The sequence below is a fragment of the Anabrus simplex genome, chromosome 2, assembly GCF_040414725.1.
Source record: "Anabrus simplex isolate iqAnaSimp1 chromosome 2, ASM4041472v1, whole genome shotgun sequence".
Classification (NCBI taxonomy): domain Eukaryota; kingdom Metazoa; phylum Arthropoda; class Insecta; order Orthoptera; family Tettigoniidae; genus Anabrus; species Anabrus simplex.
In genome coordinates this window covers 1,074,917,381-1,074,942,831 of record NC_090266.1, presented here as the reverse complement: position 1 = coordinate 1,074,942,831, position 25,451 = coordinate 1,074,917,381, and the positions used below count along the sequence as shown (strand labels likewise).

Sequence of the window (25,451 nt, the reverse complement as noted above, 5' to 3'; positions counted from 1 at the left end):
ATAATTTCAAGTATTTAGGTTGTGTGTTCTCCCAGGATGGTAATATAGTAAGTGTGATTGAATCAAGGTGTCGTAAAGCTAATGAAGTGAGCTCGCAGTTGCGATCAACAGTGTTCTGTAAGAAGGAAGTCAGCTCCCAGACGAAACTATCTATATATACATCGGTCTGTTTTCAGACCAACTTTGCTTTACGGGAGCGAAATCTGGGTGGACTCAGGATATCTTATTCATAAGTTAGAAGTAACAGACATGAAAGTAGCAAGAATGATTGCTGGTACAAAGAGGTGGCAGGAGGGTACTCGGAAAGAGGAGATAAAGGCTAATTTAGGAATGAACTCGATGGATGAAGCTGTACACATAAACCGGCTTCGGCGGTGGGGTCATGCGAGGCGAATGGCGAAGGATAGGTTACCTATGAGAATATTGGACTCTGTTATGGAGGGTAAAAGAAGTACAGGTAGACCAAGACTACGATGGTTAGGCTCAGTTTCTAATGATTTAAAGATAACAGGTATAGAACTAAATGAGGCCACAACACTAGTTGCAAATCGAGGATTGTGGCGACGTTTAGTAAATTCACAGAGGCTTGCAGACTGAACGCTGAAAGGCATAACAGTCTACAATGACAATGTATGTATGTATGTATGTATGTATGTATGTATGTATGTATGTATGTATATTTTAACAGCATTTTCTTTGATTGTGGAGAATTTTTCGATCATAATTTGGAGATTTTTGTCTCTTTAGATCACCTTGTCCCTTTTTGTCATGTTACCATATTCTTCTTTTCCTTACTTTTTACCGCTTTTCCCACAGCTGTGAGGTCGCGGGTACGAACTGCGTCATACATGAGGATTTGGCCCTGCTTTACGGCCGAGAGCCCTTCCTGACGCCAACCCTATATGGAGGTATATATTAACTATTGCGTGTTTCTGTGGTGGTTGGTAGTGTGGTGTGTTTTGTGAATATGAAGAGGATAGTGTTGGAACATACAAAAACACCCAGTCCCAGAGCCAGAAGAATTAATCAAAAGCTATTAAAATCTCTTACACGGCCGGGAATCGAACCCGGGACCCTCTGAAACGAAGGGCAGTACTCTGACTATTCAGCCAACGAGTCGGACTGTCATGTTACCTTATTACTTTATGAAATTACGCCTGAAAGCCTTATCTAGTAGTTATACAAATACTGAAATAAAAAAATTCAATATAATATTAAGCATTCTTATTCTTGTTCTTTCGAGTCTTTGTTTCGGAATCATATTTTTATTTTAAATTTTGTTTCTTATATGTTTAAATGTTTTTGTTGGTTTTAATTGAACAAGCCATATTTTATTATTTCGAGTTCTTTTCAAACTGTTTCTTTTTCAGCCAACATTCATTGTATTGTGTATTCTTTGTATTTGAGCTGGCTCCAAATGAAAGGCTGGTATTATATACTTCGTATGTTTGTGACTTATCTATTATTTACTGGAGGGTTTTTAAACATTAAATTTAATGTCAGTTTTTACATTTTATAATGCATTTTCTTAATTTTTATGTAATTTAATAAAGTCATGTTTAAAATGTTTAACTGCATTTTTTAACATTCTTTACGTCATTAACATCCTGGCCTATGATGTAGAATAAACCTATTCAAAGCGAGCAGAAGGTAGGACAATTTTCTTAATACAAACGATGTTCAATCCGTGTCAAGAGCTCTACAGTACTGCATGGATTTCTAAACTATTGCGATAGATTACATAACATAATATTATCTCTCACGTTATTTGTACTTTGCAACGCAACAGTAATTACAGCTGAGCTGCTCCTTTTTTCAGACGCCTAAGCACCATCCGATACCTAAAGCACGCAATGTTATTGACAACAATGTTGCATGCAAGTCGCATCTTAATTGGGAAGTAACATAAAGAAATTTGTAGCATATAATTTGTGCTATGTTGGAAACATCTCTCAGGAATAACAAGGTGAAGGAGCTCTCTTGTAATTACAGATAACTATGGTGACTAAACGGAGCAGTTTTATTCTAAAGTACAGATAATGTAAGACATAAGATGCAGTATGTTCTTTTTTACAAGTCGTTTTACGTCGCACCGACACAGATAGGTTTTATGGCGACGATGGTATAGTAAAGGGCTAGGAGTAGGAAGAAAGCGGCCGCGGCCTTAAATAAGGCACAGTCCCAGTATTTGCCTGGTGTGGGTTTGAACTCACTATTTTCCGAATGCGAGAGCTCAGCTGCGCGCCCTTAACTGTACGGCCAACTCGCTCGGTATATGTAAAATGCAAGATAATATTTAAATAAATTAATGAAATATTTCAGCAAAAACTTACTATTATAAACATCTAAAGTTTCACCACGAAGTTGCATTAAAAATCGTCGGAAATGGAAATGGGGAGTACAATATGGAATCGATATCCTAGTATGAAAACCATTACATTCCAAGTTACCGCCACGAAAGCTAAGTTTCACTGGAGAGGTTGCCGCAAGGTTGAACACGTGGCACTCCAGTATCTGCAGGCAACCTAGCTAGACGGCAGTCGTTTTTACAGGCAAAGGCCCATACCAGCTGTTGTACCACGAGCTGCCAGCCGACGTGGTAAATGTTCACGCAGAATATCATGGCTTCGAATCTACTGCAAGAATCAAAAACGCTTTAAAATGAGACGCCCACTCTTCAAGAGAGGACGGTCATAGAACTATCCACTCTATTCTACAAAATGACGATGAAATCTTCAACTTCCACTCCTCCGAGGGCTTGAATAGCCTGTTACTCAGATGTTTTCGCTTTTTTTTACTATTGTAGCGAAGCATTAGAACGCAGGAGTACGCGACAGGCACTTCAGGGCTGCTGTTACTGGAATAATATAATTGTATTTTTATATCTAGATCTGTTAAAATGAAATGCAATCTTTCAGGTTTAGTGTTCTCTTTTGTTATTTGGAATCGACCCACCGATCTACCGAGGAAGCTAACAAACAAGTGAATGAAGGGTACTACCGCTGTAATGCTGTAAAATTCTACATTTTATTTTAATAATAATAGTGCATAGCCTCTGGAAAGGATTGGTGGTGACCTAGTGAGGATGAAATGAGTGGCGAAGACGTCATAAGCACCCAGTCCCCAAGTCAGGGGAATTAATAGTACGAGGAGTTTGAATCCAAGAATTTAACTGAGGCCAATGTAAGGCAAGCATTCTATCCATTTAGCCACAAAGGCTGACTTTAATTTGCTAATACCTAGGCTACCATCCACTGATCAGGTGTTGAGTATTGAAACTGGCAGAGGCCAGGGCAGTAACTTGTGGAACCGCCTTGACAACACAGCAAGCTACTCCGTTGGCTAATGCTTGCAGCTCAAACGCTTAAGGCTTGACGTTCACTAAACCAAATATTGGAAAGGGGTAACCTAAGTCTAATGGTAGCTCACGTCTTAATCTTTAACTTCCTGTTGTCCTCCTATCTTCTATTTCTCCTCTTACCATCACATTGGTCTTGCTTTTCTCCATACTAAATCTCGAAACTTTTACCTAATTATTTACTTCATCGGTCGGTTGTTTTTGGACTCCTCTCACATCCTTTTATTAAATCACGATTTTATCAACAAACAGAATTGTATCCATTCTTGTAACTTTGTGAGTTCCTTGGGGTCCATGATACCATCCATGACAATATAAACGGTAAAGGTGACCATATATTTAATAACTGCGATAGTATTCAATAGTTTATAGGTCATTATTTTCAGCATTGGTATAGAGTATGAAATGAATTTGTTTCTATCCGCTTCAGAGTTTCAATCATTTTACTGTGTGATCGACGTTATCAGTTACAATTTTGTCTTGTTTAACAGCAATAAAATTATTCCATTCCATTTTATTCGTCTTTACTTTAATTTCTCAATTTTCGTTGCCATTCAAGTAATTTCTTGGAAAGGATTTTCCCATATACAATTCTTCACCAATTTCTTCAGATTACAAATGAATTAACACTGTAATTTAAGATATCTGGTTACTGAAATGGCACTAACAGAGCAGTAATAAACTCCGCAGAATTTAGGAGTAAATCTCACACTTTGAAAGAAACAGTGATTATTAATAATTGAACCAGAATATATCACATTATGATAACGGTTGTTCTTTTGCTTTCAGGTTATAATCTCTTCAAGGAGTTCTGCGAAATGGCTGAGGAGCCCATTCCCCAGTTGAAATTCCACGAAGAGGTGAGTTCTTCACATACTGAAATATACGTATTTTACAACAGAGGTTTATTCGATAAAAGTATACAGTGAGGGACATACGTATTCATACAGTCAGATATCGACGCACAATCACTAATTGACTTATGCACTCAGTTCAGATCACTAAAACATAAACCGAGATGCTTCATCACAAAACATTGTAAACGACACAACGTGAATAAACGTAGGAAGGTTGTAAATAAGAACGAAATGCGTAATTATTCTGGATTAACCCAGTAACATAAGTATTCATGCACCTGGTTTGTACTTCAACTGTACAGGCAGTGGATACATCCCCCTCCCTGTTCAGTGCTCAGCAGTTGTTAACAAGACATCGATGAGCAGTGCACAGCACCGGTACAGAGTCAAAGCTGGTATTGTTATCCGAATGGTACGCAAGACCAAGGAAACTACGGTTGCTGAGAGAGAGATTATGGTACAGCTTCGTAATCGAAGTAAATCATATTCTGAAATCGCAGATATAATATATACAAGCCGTGCTACAGTCCAAAGTGTCATATGGCGACTTAAAACAAACAGAACCCTTGCAAACAGCGAAAGATCAGGCCGACCAAACAACCTGATGACTCGAGATAGAAGGATGGTAGTGAAAACAGTCATGAAGAATCCTAAGATAAGTGCGAAGTAAATAAAAGCCCATGTAGAAGACATTATGGTAAGCAAGTCATAAGTATAACCATCAGAAGAACCCTTCATCGCGCGGAATATAAAGCTAGTGTCCCCAGGAAGAAAACTTACATTAGTAAGACAAATCAAGTAGCCAGATTGCAGTTTACAAATGAGTGTGTATGAGAAGATAATGGATCTTGAGACTGAGTGTTATTATTGACAAAAGTAAATTTAATATATTTCACAATGATGGGCGAGCTGGACATAAAAAGATCCAGGTTACGGCGAAGCATAGAGGAGGTGGAGCAATGGTATGGGGCTCCATGGCAGCTTCAGATGTAAGAGAACTCTGTAATAATGGACAGATTTCTTTTTTGCTAGGGGCTTTACGTAGCACCGACACAGATAGGTCTTATGGCGACGATGGGATAGGATAGGCCTAGGCGTTGGAAGGAATCGGCCGTGGCCTTAATTAAGGTACAGCCCCAGCATTTGCCTGGTGTGAAAATGGGAAACAACGGAAAACCATCTTCAGGGCTGCCGACAGTGGAGTTCGAAACTACTATCTCCCGAATACTGGATACTGGCCGCACTTAAGCGACTGCAGCTATCGAACTCGGTAATGGACGGATTTGGATACATGAATACAAACTGGGCATTGGGGACAATTTCTATTTCCAGCAAGACAATGATCCCAAACACACTGCAGAAACTGTCCGTCTCTGGCTGCTCTATCATACACCACACACCCTGAAAATCCCAGCTCATTCCCCAGACCTCAATGCAATCGAGCATTTGTGGAACGATCTGGGGAGAAGAGTAAGGAAGCATGGCATTACCAGCAAACAAAGGTTAATGAAAGTGTTGCTACAGGAATGGAACACAATTGGTTCCAAAATAACAAGAAAATTTGTATATTCCGTGCCAAAACGGCTTACACAAGTCATCCATAACAAAGGAATGTATACCAAGTATTATGAAGCGATTTGGTGTAGGTGTTACTTACAGAAAAAAACATACGCTTGTTCCTGAATGAATTCTCATGTCCTACGTAAAAATGATATTCCAATGAGTTGTATCTTTTATTTCGTAAGGAGTCATTATGTGTTGATTTTCTGTATGCATATTTTTAAGTCGAGATGTTAATAAACAAGATTTTATTACTTAATCACGTTCTCTTGTATAATTAATTCTGATAAAATGTTTTCCTCTATATAAAACAATCTACTTGTGTCCCTCACTGTATGTTTTGAACGTGAACAAATGAAATTGACATAATTGCTGTTGTTTATGCTTGTCCGGTTCTTTGTCTGAATGGTCAACGTACTGTTCTTCGGTTTAGAGGGCTCCAGGTTCGATTCTCGGCTGGACCGGTGATTTTAACTGCGTATGGTTAATTCTTACGGCTCTTGGGACTAGGTGTTTATGTCTGTCTCAACACGGTCCCCTCCATATTCACTCCACACATCACACGACCAACCATCATAGAAACACGCAATAGTGAATATATCCCTCCACATAAGGTTGGCGTCATGAATGGTATCCAGCCTTAAAACGAGGCGAGATCCACATGTGCGACATGGTTTCCACCCGCGACGCAACGAGTATGAGAAAAGTGGTAGTAGAAGAAATTGTTGTTTTTGTCTCATACTGAATTGTCCTACTGTATATTATAACTTTCCTGAATTGTGATCCCCCTCAAGGCTTCAATGATTCAAGAAACATAAATATTACACAAATAGCTTTGTTTTATACTTTATAAAATTAAGGGAATAATAATGGCGCATGGCCTTCGTAGGCGCCTGGTGCAGGTCTCTTCCTAGTAGACGGGCACATAAGAATATATAATTTCGTGTGGCTATTTCTAGCCGAGTGCAGCCCTTGTAAGGCAGACCCTCCGATGAGGGTGGGTGGCATCTGCCATGTGTAGGTAACTGCGAGTTATTGTGGTGGAAGGTAGTGTTGTGTGTGGTGTGTGAGTTGCAGGGATTTTGAGACAGCACAAACACCCAGTCCTCGAGCCATTGGAATTAACCAATGGAGGTTAAAATCCCCGACCCGGCTGGAAATCGAACCCGGGACCCTCTGAACCGAAGGCCAGTACGCTGACCATTCAGCCAATGAGTCGGACCACTTAAGAATGGAATAATTTAACGTGACATCAGGTAGCTACGTGTTGTAATTTTGTCCAAACTGGTAACAGCGTTACTTCATGGAACTCGATATGGAAATCGATTAATCGAATATCAGTGCGCATTCATTTAAAATTATTCAAAACTTTTGTATCACACGTAAACGGAAGTTGTTATTATTATTATTATTATTATTATTATTATTATTATTATTATTATTATTATTATTATTATTATTATTATTATTATTATTAGCTGAAACCCGTCAAGACATGACGGTCAACTGGGTAAATATTTATTGAAGGATTTCCTTATAATCGTATACGACATTCCTTGTACTTTATATTTTTTTAATTTTCTTTACGTCACACGGACACATATAAGTCTTATGGCAACGATAGGATAGGAAATGGATAGAAGTGGGAAGGAAGTGAGCGTTGCCTTAATTAAGCTACAACCCCAGCATTCGTCTGGTGTAAAAATGGGAAACCACGGAAAATCATTTTCCGGACTGCCGACAGTGTGATATTCGACCCCACTATCTCTTGACATTTGTGTATGGTTTTGAATTACCGGACATAAGCCCAATGGCTTTCGAATTAATCAATTAATTAATTAATTAATTAATTAAGAATGGCAACTTTCAACAAAACGATATCTTTCGCAGAAGTGAACGTTTTGCTATAAATTTCAATTACGATATCGTGTGCTAAAAATCTGGCTGGTAGTTCAATAACATTTGACCCGTCACCATCTACAGAAGGGCAGTCACCGTTACTGATTACTTGCAAAACAAATCAGCGAATAACATTTCTTTTTTTGTTTTTCCCGCATATTTTCATGTAAGTTAAGTGGCGTTTCTTGAAACAGGTTCAACGAGGAGATTATTTAATACAATATCATAAATAAATACGCTTTGGAAAACAAGAACAACGGCCGAGAGGATTCGTCCTGCTGACCACACGACACCTCGTAATCTGCAGGCCTTAAGGCTGAGCAGCGGTCGCTTGGTAGGTCATGGCCCTTCGGGGTTGTTACACGATGGGGTTTGGTTAAATAAATAAATAATTGTTTGGCAAAAAGTATGTGGCAAAGCAGACAAAACCTTTAAAAAATCTCTCCCAGGAACAATAATTTTCCCACCAGAAGGAATGTCGTTACCCATTATGAATTTTAGAAGACGATTCACATACATTAATGAATGACTATTGGCCATTGAGGCTTTATCCCATACTCAGCCGTGCTAATCGAATATCGCCAGATGCACTCGAATATAATTTTAAACAAGACACCGAATTCTCACTTACATTTAGCGGAATGCTAACTGTGCACTGTTCATCAGCTGAACAGCAAAACGGTGGTTTTAGATGTCCACGAAGAGCCAGCTGACCATTAAGATACTGACTGCACATGCGTGCCAACTCACCTTCCACATCCCATGTCGTGCATGCTGCTCAGCGCTCTCGTGGTTCTAGGCGGTCTTGGGCTCGCCAGTAGGCGAGCGCATTTGCCAATCAGAATGGTGCATATTTCCTTAATAATTTAACATGTACGGAAAGAAATGTTTATGCTTTTAAAGACAGTCTGCAAATCTGACGGCCAAGAGCTTTCGTCTGAATGCTTTACGATGTCCATCGGTTCAGCCGTTCTCTCAAAATCGAAGGTACAAGAATCAGCCTAATGTTTTAAATAATAGATTATTATTATTATTATTATTATTATTATTATTATTATTATTATTATTATTATTATTATTATTATTATTATTATTATTATTGGCATTATTAACTGTGTCCCTTTGACCGAGCTCGATAGCTGCAGTCGCTTAAGTGCGGCCAGTATCCAGTATTCGGGAGATAGTAGGTTCGAACCCCACTGTCGGCAGCCCTGAAAATGGTTTTCCGTGGTTTCCCATTTTCACACCAGGCAAATGCTGGGGCTGTACCTTAATTAAGGCCACGGCCGCTTCCTTCCAAATCCTAGCCCTTCCCTGTCCCATCGTCGCCATAAGACCTATCTGTGTCGGTGCGACGTAAAGCAGCTGGCAAAAAAAGAAAACTGTGTCCGGCTCCATAGCTAAATGTTTAGCGTGCAGGCCTTTGGCTACAGGGGTCCCGGGTTCGATTCCCGGCAGGACTGGGAACTTTAACCATCATTGGTTAATTTCGCTGGCACGGGGGCTGGGTGTATGTGTTGTCTTCATCATCATTTCATTCTCATAACGACACGTAGATCGCCTACGGGCGTCAAATCGAAAGACCTGCACCTGGCGAGCCGAACATCTCCTCGGACACTCGCTGCACTAAAATCCATAAGCCATTTCATTTTTTACCGAAGCTGTTTCAAAACGTGTGTACAACAACGTGTTCAGTCTCTTGAGCCTAAGGAACGGAAGGTGCCTTTGATAAACGAAGTCTTCCACACAAAGACCAATATAACCAATGTCAATAGAGAAAAGGCACTGGAGTTTGCTTACTCTAAGAGTAATTTGTAACCAATGAGCACTGTTGTTTATCTCTGAAAGCTATGTGAGGAATAACGAATATATTTGGCATTTTTGGAAAATCGTTTAATTTGGTTACTTCTCTAAAATGGTTAGGGTATATTGTAAAAGTTCATGTTTATAACTCAATGATGCTTTTCTTTAAATTCTAATAATAACAATAAGTGTGATAGTCGAATAGCACCATCGCTGATTTCTCGCTAAGGCAGTCTTGGTACGAATCCCAGACAATGCAAGGGTATTTCTGGAGACTAGAAGTCACATTCTTATTGTTAATATTCCATGCAAAAAGGAAACTCTTACGGGTATTGTCACGAAGTCAACAATCGTGCTAAACTACAAACTTGCTTTCTGTCATAATAATAATAATAATAATAATAATAATAATAATAATAATAATAATAATAATAATAATAATAATAATACGCTCTTTGGGGATACTTAGCTGACGTATTCGCTTTTGTCAATTTTCCCAGCTAGTCGTCTTCCATAAAATATTCAGATTTGTACAATTTCTTGACTATTAACACACTTTCTCTTTCTGATGTTGATTTTTCTATACTCTCTTGTTTCCAGGTTAAGTTCAAGTTTTAAAACCTATGACTCTTAACAGCATTGTTCTGCAGCCGATTAACACAGGCCAAATTGCTTCATCACTACTGCAGTGTTCCTAACATAGCACAGGAATATTCTACTAGTCCAAAGGGCTTAGATCAAACACTAACTAGCCCTAAACAGACCAGTTCCTCCACCCTTACTTCACTTCGCCAGCTTCAAATACTAGTATGATCAGGCGTCCATAGTATGGTAATTCCAATTAAGTTTATTGGTGTTGGAAGTAGTAGACGTCGAATAGTGAATATCGTGCTCCCACATTTCGGTACATTCAGTGAAATTCTCTATGCATCTAACCAGGCTGATATGGTCTGCAGAGAACCTCACAAGTGGCAAATAGCAGTTAAAATGTCATGACGCGATGTAAAAACGGAGCTATCATCTGCACACATTGCGATGTTGACGAATGGATACGATAATATATGTATAAACGAAGAGTGTTGGACCAAGAATAGAACCTTAAGGATCTCCCACTTCGATGGGCCGAGGTGTCAAATCAGTGGAGCTGATGCGAACGCTAAAGGTGCGCTGAATCAGGAAGCTGTAGATGACTTTGTATAATATGGAGTGTAGCATTCCCATTACTTGCTACCTATATAGAATGTCTTTGTGCCACATCGTATCAAACGCTTTTGTAAAATCTAAGATTGCTGCAGTAGTGGGATGCTTGAGCTCGAAAGCACTTGCGATTTGTTCTGTCACACTCAGTAGCCTTTTTTGCTGCTTACTTAACGTCGCTCCAATACATAGAATGTTTTCGGCAACGGATAAATGAGAAAGGTCTAGAATTCTGAAGTTAACGGCCATGGCCTTAATTAAGGCCTGGTGTGAAAATGTTAATCCATATTAAGGGCTGCCGGCGCTGGGATTAGAATCACCTATCTCGCGAATGCAAGCTCACAGCTCTGCAAACCTCGGTGCTATTGTTTCAATTTCAGATGCAGAGTCATGAGATTGGCTGTACTTTGTGTAGAATTTTGAATTTCTCCGGTGATTCTTTCTACAGTCCACGGACGATTTTCTCGAACATTTCATTTTACTGTTCGTTGGTCCCTGGATTTCAGTATACTCTATGTGCCCGATGATATCTCAGTCGTGCAGTGGTTTTACCTTCGCTTTTCCACTTTACGATCACATCACTGTCAGTCGATTTGGGTACATTCGTAAGATTAGAAATGACCATTATAGATTTCTTCCTTATGTGGCAACCAAGGATTACCCCATGTTTGAAGTCACTAAGCTCTCGTGACATATATTTATTGCTGTTCCATAGTTTTTGTTTGTTTACTTCTAATTAACAAAGATTAGATGGAAATTGAAAATATGAATTTTTAAAGAACCCTTTCCACTTCTTCAAATTTTTTACTTGCCAGTACCCTTAACAGTGATAATGTATCTTCTGTCTCAATTCAGGCTTCCAACGATTGACTCAACTTTGTTTGTACGTGGTATCAAATTAATTCAAAGAGCTGTTTTATTGGGTCTAGAAGTTCTCCACCTCCAGTTCGCGCCAGGGCTATTGTCGTCTTGGCCTAGGTGGATGTGATGTCAGTGGTTATATGAAGGGACAGGGGAAATGCGAGACAATCAGTTCCCTTTAGCCATGTGCCGTTCGTTCCATGACAATAGAATAGCAGCTTGAGGTACGAGACAGATTATTCCCTCTGCTCTGCATGCTGCCCGTGGATATTAATAATGAGATATACATTAACTCCGTAAGTTCAGATGCCTGACAATTAATACAACTCCCTCTCTCTCTCTTTGAACTCACGGCACACGTGTACCGTTTTTGTTTGTGTATCTGGTCGCCAGCCTAGGCGAGGTACTTAGAAAGTAAACAATTCTTGGAATCTAATATGTATTCAGTTTTCCACTTTCATTTTCCTTTAAATGCTTCAATAAAGTTAATACATAAAGAAGTAATGAAAATTAATAAAGTGAATATACTCCAAGATCTGAAATTTTTCTTTGCTTTTCGTTCGGATGAACTATAGTAGGTGACAAAAAAAAAAAAAAAGAGAGAGAAAAAAGTGTGAGGTGTTGCCTAAGTTTAGGGGAGGCCAAATTGCAAGTCACACATTGAAAGTTTACATGCGAATTTTAGACTTCTAAAACTGATTACGGTATACGTGTTCTAAGGTTAGTGCAACCGACTCTTCATTAATAAACCCCAAATTCGATTCGCAGCTCTTTCAAGGATTTTAATCCTGGACTAAGTGCTCTGTTTTAAGTCCCACTAATTGGCTGAATGGTCAGCGTACTGGCCTTGGGATCAGAGGGTCCCCGGTTCGATTCCCGGCCCTGTATGGGAATTTATTCGCTTCTGATTAATTTCTATGACTTGGGGACGGGGCTTATATGTTCGTCCCAACACTTTCCTCATCATATTCAGACAATGTACCACGCTACCATCCACCACAGAAACACCCAATAGTGAGTGCATCAATCCATATAGGGTTGGCGTCAGGAAGGGCATCTGGACGTAAAACAGGGCCAAATCCACATGTGCGACGCAGTTCGCACCTGCGACCCTACAGGTGTGGTAAAAAGCGGCAGTAAAAAGAAGACTAAGTGCTATATTTTTTTAAAAAATTGTTACTTTCTCAAGAATATAACAATAAATATCGTTGCGAATTAATAATAATAATAATAATAATAATAATAATAATAATAATAATAATAATAATAATAAACAAAGTTTATTCAAGTGAAGTTGAAACGGCAGCATTGCCCTGTGCAATATCTGTAAATAGAAAATATGAACATCTTCAAATCTTTACCAGTATATAATTTGACAAAGTTCCACACTAATTTCAAATAAAATAAGCACATCCAGGAGCGTCACAGTTACTTTCTTCCTTTTCTTTTTCACGTTCACGCTGTAATATTGGAGCACTCATTTTGTGAAACCGCACTTGCACTTGATTAACACAGGCCAGTCAGATTACTGACATACATTCCCAGACACTTCCTCTTCTTGTGACAAGTGATGGGTTTCCTTATCCAGAGGCTGATATCCGAGAATATATCTTCTGTACTATCAGGACTTTTAGCGTGTAACACGCTGTGCACATAACGTCGTAATAGCAGTACTACTGCACTGTTCAGTTCAGATGGCCTCAAACTGAACGTCGGACGTACGAGCCAGTCTAGCGTAATGCAGATGTCTGACTGATTTATAAAGTTTTGTAATATCCTCCTAAATTTTTTCCATACCTATTTGATGACTTCACACTGAGCATGTCTGTGATGTATGGTATCTCTGCAGTTCCTACATAACGTACACAAGTCGTCTTCTTTCATACGTGTGTGGTTGAGCTTACTGTTTGTGGGTATGTTATCGTGAATTAACTTGTACCAGGTGTCACGAGATGGTTCGGAAACTACACGATTCGATGCAGTTCTCCAATCACGGTACCAGTTAACAATCAGTGCCGTCTTCCATGATGTTAGAGGCTGGAAATTGTTGTCGGAGCGAATGGTTGTACAACTTCTTCGTTTGTTATTTCTGTAGATGTCAGTAGGTCCCGGGGAAGATCCATCAGTTTTCATCTTAAGTATCGTGCACGGGGCGCGTGGTGATTGATATCATAGGTTGCTGGTGGAATACAACTTTCGCTGGGGTTGGACCAATTGCTTTAGGCCTCTCGTCCACTGGAAGCGGAAACCTGCGCACTGCGTGTTCGGACGAATCTATGCGAAGATTTATCCTCCCAAATCGTTCGTACGCTATCGTCCTTTGGTTGCGTATTCGGACGAGTTATTTAGTAGGTCTATCTGTGAGATGAAGGGGGCAAAATATCTTTATGGGTAGACGCCCCGAACAAATAGCATTTTTAAAAATTAAAAAATCTGTGAAATGTTGGCGTCTACTGAGGATTTGTGTGATCTATATTCATATACACCTCTGCTAGCGAGAAGAAGAGTTCAGAAAAGGAAACGGGAATGGGTAAATGATACGTTATCGAAAAGGCAAATGTTTGGTGCATTTTCACATATATGGGCTGATCTGGAAAATGACGGAAAACAGTACTTTGTTCATGTTCGCATGACATGCGATACATTTCGATATATATCAAACAAGGTACATGATCAATTGAAGAAGTACAGTAACTTTCGAGAAACCATTTCACCTGAAGAACGTCTAGCTGTAACTCTGAGGTAAGCAAATGCTCATGGTAAAGGAGAAAGTTGGGGAATTTCTCCACTTCTACTTTTTCCTATTTTAACATTCCTTTCATGATTCCCAACCAAGCAAAGGAAATCTTGTCTTTTATCAGAGAATGTTCATTGGCATTAGGCATTCAGTATGTTTATGTAACAGCGAGACGTAACAGAAATAGCGGAAATGACACTCTGTTAAAGCTTCGCTCGAGTGGCCAGGGCAATCGGGAGTATGTGTGAATTATCGTTGTCAAGTCACAGAATTATATTGATAACATTCATTTGAAATTAGAAACTTCATCCAGATTTTATTTAATTTGAACATTGGAGGCAATGATTTATGAGGCATTAAATATTGACATACATCGAGTTTATTTTTACCAGTGATTAAGGACAATAATGACTAAAATATATAGCAGTACTGTTAGAACTAACAGATGATTCAGATGATAGAGGTGAAATATTACTCGTAGCCATCACACTATGGTTTCTCTCTTCCTGTGCGTCAACTAGCACATTCATCAGTTTCATGCGAACATGCAACTTTCTTTCTGGAGGTACATCCTGTAAAGATGGTAACAGGCTCATTAGAAACTGATAATCGCTGTCTCGTTTCAGTTTTGAGCTCTGATCAAAGTAACTTAACTTCTTTGTTTCTATTTCCAGTAGCTTGTCGTCATAATGTATTCTTTCCGTTCCCCTTCTCAGAGGGCTCTTTAAGGGTTTATTCTGGTGTTTATGTACCTGCAGATCATCATCATAATTATCGTTATTTTCTAGAGAAGGACCTCTAATATTTTCCACGGAGTGTGGAGTGAATAGTGCCGCAGTAGAATCAGTCTCAAACTCGGTACCTTCAGCGTCCACCTCATTACTACCTTCAGAAACATAAGGAACACTACTGGACAAATTTCGGGGTTTAATAGTTTCTGACAAAAACCATAGTTGGTTAAAGATAGGCTCCTTCGTTTCATTTATCTTATCTCCTCCACTTCCAGATCTCTCGTCATTATATATCTCTGAGGATCATTAAAATAGTGTATAAAACGAATCCGCACACTTTAGACGAACTGAATTATACCGTTCGCCAAGAGATCAATTTCATAAAAGGATGCCAAAAAGGTATCGAAAACGAAGGTAGGCTGTTCCACCATCTCCTTCAGTCACATGAGTGTGTACGTTTAAAGTACATTCGAATTCATCAGGCATTCTATCTAGCCTGCACTCGTATTACCCGTCCGGCGGGAAGCGATAGCTTGCAGAACGAGGCCTCAGGTTCGCATCAACTCGGTTCTGCATTAAGTAGATGATCATTTAGTATTGTTTGATGTCGATACCAGGGCCCGATTTACAAATGGGCGGACTGGGCATTTGCCCAGGCCGCCAGTTTTTGAGGGGCGGCGGCTGGCGGATCGAGTAATTATGGCCTGCGTGAATTATATCTTAAATTCATTACACTCAAATTACTTATACTTTATTCCAATTATTTTATTAACCTATATAACGCACTTTAAACTAAACTTTAAAACACGAATTTAATTTATATATTTAAATTTTATGAAGAAAATTAAATAACTGCAAACAATAAGAAAGGTATTATTTAACTCGTGCGGGTGCTTGGTGGGCAGTTGTAGCTGGTGACTTGGCAATCCTGTTAGTCTAGACATCCCCCTGTCTGTCATTGGCTCGTAACGGTTCGTATGCGTATTGCTGTATACATCCGCTCACCATCAATCTGATAACCTCACCTACCCAACTCATTGTCTCGTGTAATTCTTACATGTTTTTCAGTATTTAACCATGAGTAAAAAGTTTAGTGGTGCTGAATACAAAAACGCGCTGCTAAAAAGCAGAGTGACGAACTTTAACTACTGAATAAAGTGCCAAAAACGGTAAAGTTCTTTACTTTGATTCGTTCAACTCTAACCTCGGCATCGGAATGCCATGATGACTTAACAAAACCTTCGACTTCGTCATCGGTCCCATTTAACTTTACACAAGAAGACTTACAAGGCCTAGATATACAGCCTGATCAGCCCTGTGTTAGTATTAAATTGAACGATGAGCCTGAAGTTGTCCGTTTGGAACTATTTCAGTCACATCCTGAGGTAATCTTTCCTAATTCATTTCCTATTAATGATCCTGCTAATTGGAATGCCGATTAAATTCGGTACTTGAGAATGTCCAAAACAAAACGTAATGGTGGATTTATCGAAATCTCTGCGAACTTACAATGATGGTAAAATAACATTGTCTCAAAACATGTTTAAGAGTACTCTTCCTAGTGGGGACGTTGTTTTATGAGATTGGTTATTGTATTCACAGTCAACTGTGAAAGTATTCTGTATTCAGTGCTGTTTATTTCAGTCAGACAATGCAAAAACACATTTTCTCCCGGCTTTATTGACTGGAAGCACAGCTACGAACTACTGAAACATCATGAACATTCTCATGACCGCAGGGGTAATGTTCTTACGTACATCACCAGACAAAAACAGTTAATGCAGGTTGATACAATTCTGTTTACTCAGTATGAAAAAGAGATAAACTACTGGCAAAGTATTTTCTCAAGAATAGTTTCTGTTGTACGATTTTTGGCAGTTAGGGGTTTACCTTTCCAAGGCGACAATGAGGGTTTTGGATCAACTTCAAAAGGTTATATCTTGGATACTCGAGTTAATTAGTGAATATGACCATTTCCTTGCCCAGCACATAGGGAAATATGGTAACAAAGGTCAAGGGCACACCTCATATCTGTCTTCTCAAATAGGTAATGAATTTATTGAAGTTATGGGGAATTGTGTGCTTACAACTGTAACTGATGAAGTAAAAGAAGCTAGATACTACCCTCTCATTGTAGATTCGACGCCTGATCGCTCTCACACCAGTTGGCTATTGTTTTACGATATGTACCTCAAACAGAGCCAAATTCTGTAGAAAGACTCATTAAGCTTCTGCCTGGAATATCACATATATCTGCTGGACTAGAAAAAGCTGTAGTTGACTGTCTTGAGAGTTTCGAAATCAACATCAAGAATTGTAGGGACCAAAGTTATGATAATGCTTCCAATATGTCAGGAGCTTACTCAGGTCTTCAGTCCCGAATAAAGCAGCAAAGTCCCTTTGCTGAATACATACCGTGTGCAGCACATTCATTAAACCTTGTTGGTTAGCCTGCCGCAGAATGCTGCACTGCCACAGTAGTTTTCCTTGGGTTCGTCCAGGTGTTGTATAATTACTTTTCTGTGTCAACGTACAGGTGGAGTATTTTGAAGCAATTCTTCGCAAGAAACGGTACGCCAGTGGTAAAATCTTTATCAGAAACCAGATGGTCTGCAAGAGCATACGCTGTCAGAGCTTTGGTAAAAGATAAGAAATACAACAATCGTTGGGGCAGCTATCTGAAGACTCCAGTGTAAAACCTGCTTGTAGACTTGAGGCACAAAACCTTGAAACTAAATTTCAGAATTTTTAGACCACTTTTCTGTCAGTTGGGTGGAACGACATTTTGGAAAGAGTTGACAAGTGTTCTAAAAACTTGCAGTATGAACATCTTAATCTTGAGGGAGGAGTAAAACAACTGAAAACCCTGGAAGGATTCATCAAAGCGAAAAGGGATGAGTTTTACTTATATGAGCAATCTGCTTTGAAAATAGGTGGATGTGATGTTCCAAGATACTCAAGAGTAAGAAAATCGAAAATATTTGCAGATGAAACACGTGGGATTGAAGGAGACCTAGATGCAAGAACAAATTTCAAAAGTAGTGTGTGCTTTAAAATAATGGACACACTGATAGGAAACTTAGCAAGAAGGAAAGAAGCATATGAAGTCGTAGCTTCCAGATTTCAAGTGTTGCCTCTACTACTGACTTGCTCATCCGAATCATCAGAAGTGAAAAACACTGCTTTGAAACTTAGTTCGCTGTACCCTGAAGATTTTGTAAATGAGTGTGTACACTTTCAAATGTATGTTGAACTCGAGGGATTCCAAAACTTGCCTGAGTGTATTCTTATATTAAGCAAACCAATTTGTCAAGTACTTTTCCCAACCTTTAAATTGCAATTAGGATGTTTTTTGACTTTACCAATAACCAACTGTACTGCAGAAAGGGATTTTTCAGTTTTGAGCGGAGTAAAAATGCTAAGAGGGCAAGACTTCTTAATGGAAAGTTAAAAGATTTAACCTTGAAAACCAACTTTGATGAAACGGTTCAAGAGTTTGCTAGGAAAAATAAAGGGAAAAATATTTTATGTAAAGTGGTATTATATACAAGTAGCCTATAAACAAAACTTGTATTTTAAAATGTGATTGAAATATATTACAATAAATTATTGATAGTTTATATGTGTCTGATTTCTAAAATTATTTACTTACGCGCAAACTATCAAATTGAACGAACGGCTTTTTAAATACACTGACTGACAGAGCAAATGCAACACCAAGAAGGAGTGGTCAGAACTTTATGCCAATTGCAGGGTAGACTGACGTCACTGAGGTATGCTCATGATGTGAAATGCGCCGCTGTGCTGCGCACGTAGCGAACGATAAATGGGACACGGCGTTGGCGAATGGCCCACTTCGTACCGTGATTTCTCAGCCGACAGTCATTGTAGAACGTGTTGTCGTGTGCCACAGGACACGTGTATAGCTAAGAATGCCAGGCCGCCGTCAACGGAGGCATTTCCAGCAGACAGACGACTTTACGAGGGGTATGGTGATCGGGCTGAGAAGGGCAGGTTGGTCGCTTCGTCAAATCGCAGCCGATACCCATAGGGATGTGTCCACGGTGCAGCGCCTGTGGCGAAGATGGTTGGCGCAGGGACATGTGGCACGTGCGAGGGGTCCAGGCGCAGCCCGAGTGACGTCAGCACGCGAGGATCGGCACATCCGCCGCCAAGCGGCCAAGCGGTGGCAGCCCCGCACGCCACGTCAAGCGCCATTCTTCAGCATGTGCAAGACACCCTGGCTGTTCCAATATCGACCAGAACAATTTCCCGTCGATTGGTTGAAGGAGGCCTGCACTCCCGGCGTCCGCTCAGAAGACTACCATTGACTCCACAGCATAGACGTGCACGCCTGGCATGGTGCCGGGCTAGAGCGACTTGGATGAGGGAATGGCGGAACGTCGTGTTCTCCGATGAGTCACGCTTCTGTTCTGTCAGTGATAGTCACCGCAGACGAGTGTGGCGTCGGCGTGGAGAAAGGTCAAATCCGGCAGTAAAAAGTAACTGTGGAGCGCCCTACCGCTAGACAACGCGGCATCATGGTTTGGGGCGCTATTGCGTATGATTCCACGTCACCTCTAGTGCGTATTCAAGGCACGTTAAATGCCCACCGCTACGTGCAGCATGTGCTGCGGCCGGTGGCACTCCCATACCTTCAGGGGCTGCCCAATGCTCTGTTTCAGCAGGATAATGCCCGCCCACACACTGCTCGCATCTCCCAACAGGCTCTACGAGGTGTACAGATGCTTCCGTGGCCAGCGTACTCTCCGGATCTCTCACCAATCGAACACGTGTGGGATCTCATTGGACGCCGTTTGCAAACTCTGCCCCAGCCTCGTACGGACGACCAATTGTGGCAAATGGTTGACAGAGAATGGAGAACCATCCCTCAGGACACCATCCGCACTCTTATTGACTCTGTACCTCGACGTGTTTCTGCGTGTATCGCCGCTCGCCGTGGTCCTACATCCTACTGAGTCGATGCCGTGCGCATTGTGTAACCTGCATATCGGTTTGAAATAAACATCAATTATTCGTCCGTGCCGTCTCTGTTTTTTCCCCAACTTTCATCCCTTTCGAACCACTCCTCCTTGGTGTTACATTTGCTCTGTCAGTCAGTGTAGAAATAAAAACCGCCTGATTCTTATTTGGCTGTTACCTTTATTTGGCTTGATAAATTTAATTATGAAAATTAAATTTATTTGCATAATGTGCTGTTTTAAAACTCATGATCTTGAAAATGTAATCTTTAATTTGTAAACAATTATATTTTTAGAGGAAAAGAAAAATGAGCCGCGGGGGGGGGGGGCTAAATATTGTTTGCCCAGGGCACTAACTACTTGAAATCGGGGCCTGATCGATACCTCTTGATTACCGAGGGTATCGTGATATCAAAACTATCAAGAATACACCTCTGAATATAATGATTTAATAGTACAACATAGTGCTGTTTCCAAAGCAGATATTTCCTCTCTAATTCATGAAAACATCAAGTGCGCTTTTGTAAAATAAAGCAATGAAAATTCAAAAGGTTGCAAAAGCGAACCTGTTAATGCCACGTGATTGACAACAGTTTAAGAACACGAGCAAACTCCTAGTATAGAACGTTAAAGCGATGGTGATTAAACTCTTCTCAAAGACTTTTCAAAATACCTTGATGTTGAATATAAAGAGCTTAGGCGGGATAAACCAACACGCCGGCTTTTACTTTCTGTGGCCATTGATCTTGTAAGTGCTGGCTTGTCGTCAAGTCATACTTCTAGTCAAGTGGAGAAGATGGTAGCTCAGGAATCCTCTTGGAATTCATTGCACTGGATAGAATTAATTCAGGTTAATTTCCAAGTGGATATTCCTAAACTTCATTTGTACTCTATATGTACTGTAGAATTTTATCTATTCTTATTGCATATATATATCCACATTTTAGTGGACATCCCTCGCCAATAGAAGCACACAAAAGGAATGAAATTTCGTATGGCTTTTAGTGCCGGGAGTGTCCGAGGACATGTTCGGCTCGCCAGGTGCAGGTCTTTTGATTTGTGTCCCGTAGGCGACCTGCGCGTCGTGATGAGGATGAAATGGTGATGAAGACGATACACACACCCAGTCCCCGTGCCAGAGAAATTAACCAATTACGGTTGAAATTCCCTACCCTGCCGGGAATCGACCCCGGGACCCCTGTGACCAAATACCAGCATGCTAACCATTTAGCCACGTAGCCAGACGCACACAAAAGAATGCATACTGTACAGTGCTCTCCTGGGTTTCAAACCGTTTACATCACACATCTTCATTACGCCTGAAGAGATCTTGCTGCCTTTTTTGAAGTGAAAATTAAAGAAAAGTAGTAAACGCAAGAAAATAACAAACAGTGCATGAGTACGCCTTAGTCCCATCTCCTGATATGGGATGGGGATGAAGTGAGTTAAAATAATATGGCATGTTTATAAGTTATGGTCGGATGTCCTTCCTGACGCCAACCTCACTTGACCAGTTAATGAAGATGAAATGAATGATGATGAATAAAACTGGGTAAGAAGGTGGAAGTAATCGGCTGTGGCCTATGAATAAGAAATATATTGGCAGTTGTCTACAAGTGAAAATAGAAAACCATTCTCAGGACTGCCGACAGTGTGGCTCGAACCTACCCGCCCCAAGAATGCAGAGTTTGGCTCCATAGCCTTACCGTGGGCACTCCGCTAGGTAAAAATTATGCAATGTGTCCTGTAAGAATGTATGTTTTGTAATGAAGTGCTTTTTTTGTTCAATGTTCTTATTTTTTGTCTAATGCCATCTTTAACACAATTGTTTCCTAAACAATCTCATTACAAAATAGAATCTCAAAGCAGTATTCTTCAACTTCATGCACGTTTATAGTTACTTAAATCTGTTATCATACAGTAGTAATTAATTAAATAGTTATGATGGTGATTATGTTATTACGTGGAATGTAATTGTTACTTTCACGTACAAATTTCTCAAAATTTAGCTCTCATCGGAGGGACTGCGTATGTGGGATTTGTGTAAATTTTTGAATTCATGAGTATTGTCTGTAGCAAAGGATTACTATAATAAGCTTATTTTGCTAAAAGAAAGGTGCCAGGCGTTATCTAAATGCATTTCAGTTGTTAAAGTATTTCCGGTATATTTTATTGAACTCTGTGATCAGTAAATATCAATTTATTGGGGTTGGCACTTGATGGATGTGGATTTGGCCCGTTTTTAGGTTCGGGTGGCCTTCCTAACACTATCCGTATGAAGAGGGATGCATTCAGTAGTGCGTGTTCCAGTGACGCTTCGTAGTGTGATATAATAATAATAATAATAATAATAATAATAATAATAATAACAATAATAATAATAATAATAATAATTTTAAGTGCCGCTAACTACATTTGACGATTTTTGGAGGGTGCGAGGTGCCGAAATTTTGTCTCACATGAGTTCCTTTTCGTGCCAGTAAATTTACCGACGCGCGGCTGATGTATTTGAACACCTCAAATATCACCTGCCAAACTGCGATCAGGTCAGCGCTGTACCATCTGAGCCATTCAGCCAGACAGATATTCTGTAAGTAGATTAAGCGTAGTGTATTAAGACGAACACGAACACCGTACCAGGAAAATCACCTTTCATATTTACAATCCTCGACCCTGCCAGGAAAGGAATACGTGGACATTTGAATCAAAGACAAGTACGCTGGCCATTCAGCCAACGACTCGGACAGAGAATGAGTGCCAGACTCTTCAACAACAAGCGGATTTGATTTGCTTGTGGAGGAACTTATATTTTCGATTCGGTCTCTTCACCCATCTGAGAACTCGCTATCGATAACCTCGATACGTACACCAAGAAGCGAGTGTCTATGATGGTAATGGTGATGAGTGGGACTCGAAATCTTTCGTTCAGAGTGTTATTTTCAGTTGATGATTGTCCGACTCGTTGGCTGAATGGTCAGCGTATTGGCCTTCGGTTCAGAGGGTCCCGTGTTCGATTCCCGGCCGGGTCGGGGATTTTAACCTTCATTGGTTAATTCGAATGGCTCGGGTACTGGGTGTTTGTGCTGTCCCCAACATTCCTGCAACTCACACACCACACATAACACTATCCTCCACGACATTAACACGCAGTTACCTACACATGGCAGATGCCGCCCACCCTCATCGGAGGGTCTGCCTTGGAAGGGCTGCACTCGGCTAGAAATAGCCACACGAAATTATAATTATTATAGTTGATCATTGTCGGATTATGGAAACTGGTCAGAGCTCGTCAGTTGTTCTCACGTGGCCGAACATATTCCTCTCCAGTCCCGCATAAGGAGACTAAGTTGACAACAGTCGACCTCCGAAACATTAGACAAGTAATGGCGGTCAAATTAAATGGGTAAAGAAACTATCATAACGGTCGGGTCCTTGGAACGCAATTGCTGCATTTTAATCCCTAGGGTAGTAAGGCATTGTGGAATATAAGCGTATATTTCATTAACCCGACGTGTACTAGCTGTTGCCCTTCACTTTAATTTTCCACTCCGTCAAACACAATGTATCTGAAAGTTTCGCTTGATGCTCTTTTAACCGCCCGTTGTTACTGTCTGGGCTGTGGTAATCGTGACAAATAGTGAAAGAAAAAAATGAGCCTATTGTGGTTTGTTAATTATATATAGCCTATCACACATGATCAACTGATGATTTAAGCCTAATTATTATTTGGTATATTGATCCCTTTCATGCAATTTAATGTTTCAGTAAATTGTGAAGATTTGGGGAACATTTTCAGTAATATTGTTTCGCTTCCATACTCTGTAGATAAGAACATTCCCATTTTATAATATTATACCTACCAGTGTTCAGACTTCAAGTCTATGGGAAAACTATGTGAATCCATATTTCTTCATTCATAATTTTCTGTGTGAATTCTTCTACTTCTACGACAGTTATCTTGAGGTCTTCTAGTATGAAATATTAGCTATCATCCTCTAGGTCTTGTTCAGCTTGTTTCGGAGGGCATGATAGCCGTGTGATATCGTCAATTGCTTATCTCCAAAGTAACTGGGATTTGAATTTCCGGAAAAGGCATGCGAAACTATTTAAAAGAAAATGAAAACGTGCTCCTGCGGTTCGTTTTCCGCATACAATAACTTCCATTGCTATAATAACGAAATCTACAGTAGTTATGTAAAACTTCTTGCGCGATTCCTTTTACATTTTATTTCCCCTTAAAGAGACAAAATCAATCAATCAATCAATCAATCAATCAATCAATCAATCAATCAATCAATCAATCAATCAATCAATCAATCAATCAATAGTTAATCGCTGTTCTTATATCGGTATTATAAACGAGGTTTAGCCCCAAATAAACTAGATTAAAGATGTGTTCAACGTCCTTTCGGTTTGTTATTTTACCTCAGTCCCTTCTAATATTTATTAGCAAGCTTCCCTACTACGTTCTACAGATATAATTTTTGCTTGTCTCTTGTGGTCAAGTTGACTGGATAGAATTCCGGCATAGTTTTTACTCAACACTGGGAGGATGCATCATATAAAAATCTATTTCAAGAATATTTCAAGAACCCGGCTTCTCGCAACTATAGGTAGTTAAAGGAACGGTATTACTACCTTTTTGTTGTGTATTATTATTATTATTATTATTATTATTATTATTATTATTATTATTATTAACCACCTCTGATATACGCAATAGCGAATGCATCCCTCCAAAATGGGTTGTCGTCAGGAAGAGCATACGGCCGTAAAACATGGCCAAGTCAACATGTGCGACACAGTTCGCACCTTCAGTCCCACCAGGGTATGGGAAAGTTGTAAAAGGTTATTATTATTATTATTATTATTATTATTATTATTATTATTATTATTATTATTATTATTATTATTATTAAGCCATTGCGAAGTAAGATGTGCAGGAAGCGCTGAGTACTAAGGAAACTGTAACCACGAGCCGAAATAATATGAACTAAGGACCGCTATATAGAACTTACTTTTCCATTAGTCTACAATAATACGTTTGCCTATAGCCATAAATTTTAGTCAACAATTTCAGTTTTAGTTCTTAATTTATATCCAGAACTGTACATTTTCCCCTTCATATCTATAGTTAAATTGAAAGTTAGCAGCAAAAAGTAATCAGGAAAGAAATGCCTCTAGTTTCGGCCTCTCTTTCCCCCAGGCCCAGCAAATCATTACTTGCATCTCGCAGTCCCCACTCCTAAGTACTGCTAATTGGCTCAGAGGCATTTTTTTCGTCTTAACCTAACCACCCTACAATGTCGTTGTTGTTGCTGTTTTTGTTGTTGTTTTTGTTATTGTATGGGTCATCAGTTTTGAAATGTTAAAATTTTCATTTCTACCTAACTGCTACATCCTACATCTACACTAATATGTTTGTCATATCCATGCCCCCATTTACCCCTATGCTTCCCTCAAAAT

General features: G+C 39.8%; 1 protein-coding gene across 1 annotated transcript in view; it reads left to right on the top strand.

The window, feature by feature from the left end:
* The first annotated feature begins 4,152 nt into the window (after positions 1-4,152).
* LOC136863296 (G protein-coupled receptor kinase 1) overlaps positions 4,153-25,451 on the top strand; it is a 433,602-nt gene continuing 412,303 nt past the window's right edge. Inside the window, exon 1 of the mRNA XM_067139681.2 lies at positions 4,153-4,218. Coding sequence (XP_066995782.1) covers positions 4,177-4,218 — 42 coding nt within the window. The 5' untranslated portion in view covers positions 4,153-4,176. The remainder of the gene's footprint in view (positions 4,219-25,451) is intronic.